At 33.0% G+C, this 6967-nt stretch overlaps 1 protein-coding gene across 1 annotated transcript; it reads left to right on the top strand.

Annotated features, from left to right (window-relative positions):
* The first annotated feature begins 1980 nt into the window (after positions 1-1980).
* LOC140837489 (O-fucosyltransferase 10-like) lies at positions 1981-6739 on the top strand. The gene is given in 12 exon segments (XM_073203659.1): positions 1981-2488; positions 2913-2991; positions 3193-3260; positions 3779-3867; positions 4159-4356; positions 4438-4642; positions 4754-4921; positions 5042-5209; positions 5599-5752; positions 5755-5788; positions 6182-6318; positions 6321-6739. Coding segments are annotated over 12 exon segments (1674 nt in total). The 5' UTR covers positions 1981-2155; the 3' UTR covers positions 6362-6739.
* Positions 6740-6967: the final 228 nt, after the last annotated feature.

Raw genomic sequence — 6967 nt, 5'->3', positions numbered from 1 at the left:
TATTGATAACGGTACAATTCAAATATTTTAAATCGTAAATCAGCTTAAACACCACATTTCGATTGTTATACTTAGCAGAGACAATTATTGCACCAATAATCTCCTTGTCTTCAAATCTATATCTATATATACCTATAAAAGTGTGGATGAAGGGCATTGTTTTCCAATTGTGCAATGACATAATTAACCTTCTATTCACACTTCAAGATTAGAATGTAACTCCTACATTAATTTTATCAAATTACTCATCTTTATACTACATTTAAATATTTTATCCTTTTAATTCTCTCTACATATTTTTCCAATGATTTTATTGTAAATTTTGTAATTATATTTTTATTGCAATTTCTAATTAAGTAATAAATTATAGTATCACAAAAATATATATGAACGTCTACTTCTTTTGTTATATTTCAAATTTTAATGTTTAAAATCAGATAGTTTCAAATCTATATTTAATAATTATTATATGAGTTTATTTGATATTTACCATATAATCTTATTTGAATGTGCGTTTTTTTACATATATTGATTTATTTATTATCTTAAAACTTATTTAACAAGAAATTAACAGTCATCTTAGTCTACGAAAGATCGATATATAGAATTTATTATCCATGATATATAGAATTGTAAAAATAAAAAGTAAAAAAAAAATTAAGAGGTTAAATTAATATACGTGGTGCATACTAGAAAATCATACTAATAGTTTAAAATCTATATCTAATAATTATTAAATGATTTTATTTGATATTTACCATATAATCTTATTTGAATGTGCATTTCTTTACATATGTTGATTTATTTATTATTTTAAAACTTATTTAACAAGAAAATAATAGTCATCAATATTAGTCTACCAAAGATCGATTTATAGAATTTATTATCCATGATATATAATTGTACAAATAAAAAGTAAAAAAATTCTTTAGGAGGTTAGATTAAATATTATGAATTATATTTTGCTATCAATATTTCTATTTAAGTTGTTTTAATATTATTTTTATGAGTTAATCACAGTGATTTTAAATTTATAATTGGAAAATTTTTCTATCATCCACACATTTATATGTATATAGAATGAAATAATTTTTTTTAAATGAAATATGACATAATTAAATATTATATGAAAAATTGATAAGGGAAAAAAGTCATCTTTACATATATTGATTTATTAATTATTTTGAAATTTATTTAACAAAAATTAATAGTCATCAATGTTAGTCTACGAAAGATCGATATATAAAATTTATTATCCATGGTATAGAATTGTAAAAATAAAAAGTAAAAAAAAAAATTAAGAGGTTAAATTAAATATTATGAGTTATATTTTACTATTTCATTTGTATTAATATTTTATTTTATGAGTTAGTCATAGTGATTTTAAATTGATAATTATTTGTCTTTAGTACGCTTCGCTTTTGTAGATTATGATTTATACATTGGTAAAATACATAATTTGGTTGATTTTTAAGTTATTATGATTTATACGTTGTGTTTGAATATATAATTTTTTTAAAAAAATTTGTTTCAGTTCATTTTGTTCTATATATTATGTTCATTACAATTTATTATATAACATAAAATCAACTGCTTGAATTTTAATTTGAGAAACAATTTTGAAAGTAAGTTATATAAGTTCTTATAAATCGTCTAATATGATAAGAAATTAAGCTCAGATAAATAATAAAATTATTCAAATTATTTTTTAGAAAATCATATTTTTTTAATTTTTATAATATAATTGAAATTACGTGCAACGCACGTACATAATGCTAGTATTTTAAAACATACAAACAACTCAAATATCACGTTTAGATTGCTCTATCTAACCAGAACAACTGGTTAAACTATTATTACAACCAACACACTTTATACATCTCGAATAAAAAATTTAAACAAAAAATGATAATTTCAATATTTCAGCAAACCTAAATGATCCTAATAGAATGTACACTACTGTTGAAAAAGAACATACTAAAATAAATGTTACCTATACTCCCCATTTCCTACATTCTTGGCTCTCTCTCGTTCACTTTCCTATTCTTTTCATGCCATTTCCTTCAAAAATCATCGTACAAAACTCGCATCCCACGTTTCCACCGCCATTTAACTGCTCAAAGATCCAATATTTTGTAAGAACATCCAGCCCTGCATGGCCTCAAAGCCTGCAAATGCCAGCCATTGGTATAAGTACTGTAGCCCTGAACAACCCACAGCGGCAAACAGCCGCCGGAAGCTTCATGTCCACTGTAATCACCGTCGGCGTGGGCGGGTCTTCTACTTGATATTTCCCGGTGTTTTCCACCGTAGGTACCTTATTCTCTTGACGGTGCTGTACATTGTCGGCCTCACACTCTGTGCTGGACCGTTGCTGACTATCCTGAACCCTCCTCCGCCGCTGCCGCCGGGATCACTGTATCGCAGCCACGAGCTTTTTTCGAAACTATGGCCGGAAATTCAGGCTGATAATACTTCTACGGTTGAGGTTTGCACATGGGATTTTTCCATATTTTCTTGATTACTCGGGTTTGGTTTGTTTTTTGGTTTTGGTTTTTGTTTTTGTTTTTTATGCTTATGTTAATTTAACCAATGTCAAAATTTCCGCCGTCGGATTTTAGCTTCATAAAAGAGTAAAGCATTAAGCTGTACTTCAATCTCAGAAAGTAAATGACAAGAATGTTAATGGGATCCATGAACTTGATAAAATAAAGCATATTTTATTGGAATGACCGATTAAAGGTTATAAGGGAATCAGGTAAATGAAATTTTCCATTGATAATAATGCCTTCTAATAATTAGATCTTTCTCAAATGTCAGGATGCTGATTCTTTATTTAATGAACTTGATTTTTTGTGAAAGAAGCGTTTCACGTCTTGGTAGTTACTATGCAAACCAACCATCTTTTGTAGCTAGACAATCTGTGGAGGTACAAAAGGAAGGGGAAAGAGCAGAAACCTTGCTCCAATGCTACTGCTCGCCTGCAACCCGGTATGAGTATCTTGTTTAGTGATATCTGTTCCAGAGCTTTCCGGCATTTCATTCTGCTTCTTAGTTATAGTGGCAAATATAATGTTACTTTAGTGGTTAGAAAATAGAAGGAAATGGGCTGAAACATGTTATATAAAGTTTAAAAGGCATTCTGAGCTCTATTTGTATACTTAAAATGACTTCCTTTTTTAAAATTTTCAGTTTCCTCGGAACTTCAGCGATATCTGATTGTGGATGCTAATGGTGGCCTGAACCAACAGCGCGCATCGGTATTCAGTTTAGATTCAAGCCAATCAGAAACTCGACTTCTTATTAATTCAATTTGCCAGCGTCTAGAAGTCGAAGTAAGAATTGTTAGAGGTGAAAAGGGATGATAATTTTAAATTATCAAAACTGGTGGCGTAGCCAGAGGTGGGCTAACAGGAATGGTCCCTTCCACCCCTCGTATATTTTCTTGAAGCTTACATAATTTTACGAATACACATGTACAAAATAATGGTTTCTCCCGTCACTTCGAAACTAGCAATATCATATCTGTGGGAAGATCAATATATTTTTGTTCGAGTATAGTTTATGTAGTTTGGTTTTCACCGTTTAAGTTCTATCGAGCCTACATGAATGGACAGCTCAAGATTGTGCTAAATGATAGCAGTTCGTGTCAATGTAGAAAGTTAGAAACTATAATTTTCGTATGGTCTGGAAATTGTACTTATCAGCAGGATAAACGTTCCTAGCTGCTGTTTCTTACACTCGTTTCATTTAGTTTATTACTGTAATTGTGCTGCAGATTTGCAATGCAGTGGCGGTGGCTGGACTCTTGAATGCAACACTGGTCATTCCTCGCCTTGATCTACACAATATTTGGAAGGATCCAAGGCAAGTATTAATTTGGGCACCGTTTGGCTCATGCTTTCTTCTTCAGTGCCAGGCAAAAAGAAGGATGTATAATATATAGAGGATAAATCCATATATGTGGATAATATAATAATTAACAGTTTTAATCCTTTGTAGAACTTGAATGGTGAACCAAACGTTTGATGAAACAAATATGTGTAATCAATAATGTCTCATCCTTTGCACCAACTTCTTGTTTAGAAACATATAGACTTGGCAATAATATGTGCTTCAAGTGCTGTATTTTTACTTCCTCTCTTTGATACTTTACAGTGTGTTTGCTGATATTTATGACGAGGATCACTTTATATCCACACTTAAAGATTATGTTACGGTGGTTCGTGATCTTCCTAAAGATTTGATAGAGAGTTACGACTTTAACATCAGTGATATACCAAATTTTCGAGTCTATGCTTGGGCATCTGCTCGGTATTATTTGGATGAGGTTTATCCCGTCCTGCAAGAAAACAGGTATGAAGTAGAAGCCTTTTCCTAGTGGAGAATAATCAAGATAATCTCGATTCCTAAATTTATCTATTTTTTATTGTGCAGGGTCATTCGAATTTCTCCCTTTGCAAATCGATTAGCCACAAGCATTCCACCTCATATTCAATATTTGAGATGCTTGGCAAACTACAAAGCTCTAAGATTCTCTTCAACCATACTGAATCTTGCAAGAGAGATAGTCAGCAGAATGACTAGTAAGAGTTCGGCGGCTGGTGGGAAGTATGTTTCAGTTCATATCCGATTCGAAGAGGTGATATTAGTTTTGTTAATAAATGAAAATGTTTGTCGAAATTTTACTATTTTTAATTTAATGTTTATATATTGTTTCTCCAGACCTTCATGTTATGCCTTTCATGTGTAGGACATGGTGGCCTTCTCGTGTTGCGAGTATGATGGAGGGGAAGCTGAAAAATCTGAAATGGATGCAATACGTGAAAAGGGGTGGGGGAAAAAATTCAAACGTAAAAACCGAGTTTTTGAACCTGAAGTTAACCGCATCAATGGAAGGTGCCCCATGACCCCATTGGAGGTTGACTCTTGATTTCTAAATCTGATGCCCCAAATTTTCTAGTGGTTATTGCTTATTAGCTTGTATTTTGTTGAAAATTCTTCCCCAGTTTCTTTTGGTTTATTTTTTCTGTCAGCATAGGTTGGAATGATGCTGAGGGGTATGGGATTTTCGAACGAGACCCCAATTTATCTTGCCTCTGGAAAAATTTACAACGCAGAGAGAAACTTAGAGCCTCTTCGGAAAATGTTTCCTCTCCTACAGACTAAGGAATCTCTTGTAACAGCAGATGAGCTTAATGCATTCCAGGTAAATATCTCAGGTTCTTGCATGCTATTCTCTAAAGCTTACACTGGGAAAATGTACCTTAGTTCTGTTTGGGACCACGATAATTTCCATTTTCTGCTGCAAGATTATATTAATGCTGCTCAACTGTTGGCCTATTGAGCAATATAATTGTATACGTGGCATAATATTGAAATATGTTTTTGGACTGCTTAAATATATCTTCGTCATCAATTATAAGTTATCGCAATTTACCAATATAGAGATGCAAAGGAACATAACCCTTATAATGCCTCTATACGCATTCTTGTTTGTCGTATAATAACCTCCAAACCACGAAGTATCATTTGATAATATAGCAATCAAGATTGATTTCTTGGACAACTCATTTATAACCCTTTTTATGTTGTCAGGGATTTTCATCGAGGCTAGCTGCGTTGGACTACATGGTATGCCTATCAAGTGAAGTTTTTGTAACCACCCATGGAGGAAACTTCCCTCATTTTTTGATGGGCCACAGAAGGTTCCTCTACAATGGACACGCTAAAACTATCACGCCGGACAAAACCAACTCGTAGCCATAGTACAAAACACAAGCATAAGGTAATCTCCTTGTCCTCGCCAAGTTCTGTTCAAGTTTGACACAAGTCATTTGTAGATTGTATGAAAAACGAAACTGAAAATTGGAAATTAAGTGCAAAAGACTCTGCTAATCTATGTTTTTGCATTTCTTGGAAGTCATCACAGAATTTTTGAGCTTTGCAAACAAGTTAAAAAGCCACACTTTCTTCAATTGACAAATGGGTTAGGCACTTTTGGAAGCAACATTATTGTGGCTGAGCAGCCATTTCAGTTCAAAGATTGAACTACATCATTACCACTAATTATCAATAATTGTTGCTTTTAGTACAGCGACAAATATTCGATCTACAGGAATGGCCGGCTGCCACTACCTTGCGTATGTATACTGAGATAGTACTCTTTTCTTGATTACAGTTGGGATTCTTTTAAGGATCATATGGAATTGATGCTTGCCGAAAGTGATCGCAAGAGTATAATGGTGCCTCGAGTAAAGAAGTCAACAAGAAAGGGCTCTATATACTTGAATCCTTTGCCAGAATGCAGGTGCCTTTGGGATCACAGAATTCAAGCACCCCACCAGACTTGTACTCGTGAAACATCACGGGCGACATTTGAAATTTCAGAAAGTGTACATTCTTCGTTTCCTTCTGAGCTGTGTTGTTGACTCATCGGTGAACAGTCTACATACGATCTGAGAAGCATTTTTCGGCGAGTATCATATTACGTGTAGTTTGCTTCTTAGGCTGAAACACTCGACCTCTTCTGCACCAGGTTGCTGCAGTTTTTTGCGAGTCTTTCTCTGCAGCAAGACCCCAGAACCTATCTTTCAAGAAAGTTGGGGAGGATCGAGTGAACTGGTCGGTTGCCTCCACTCTAAAAGTTCAGATTTTGTTTGTAACTTCTCTAATATTTGTAAGTATCAATCAACTAATTGTTCATTTATTTACAAGGTTGTGAAAACTTTGCGGTGAATTGTTACATGTTTTCTTGTTTCTGGAAAGAACACACCTGTTGTCTGTGGGGCATTTTCAAGTCTTGTATGAGCTAGCTACATTAAACAATTGAAATGAAGTATGTATTTACTAAATTAAGCTTCACTCTATTTTAAGACATCCCCAATGTCATCTTCCATGTTCCTAACAAACATCAAACACCTATAATTTAAGTAAAATACAAAAAACTATGATCGTTGTTTTATAT

This window comes from Primulina eburnea, chromosome 7 (genome assembly GCF_022965805.1).
Source record: "Primulina eburnea isolate SZY01 chromosome 7, ASM2296580v1, whole genome shotgun sequence".
Taxonomy (NCBI): domain Eukaryota; kingdom Viridiplantae; phylum Streptophyta; class Magnoliopsida; order Lamiales; family Gesneriaceae; genus Primulina; species Primulina eburnea.
Note: the sequence above shows the minus strand (reverse complement) of the source record. Positions and strands in the feature narration are given on the sequence as shown.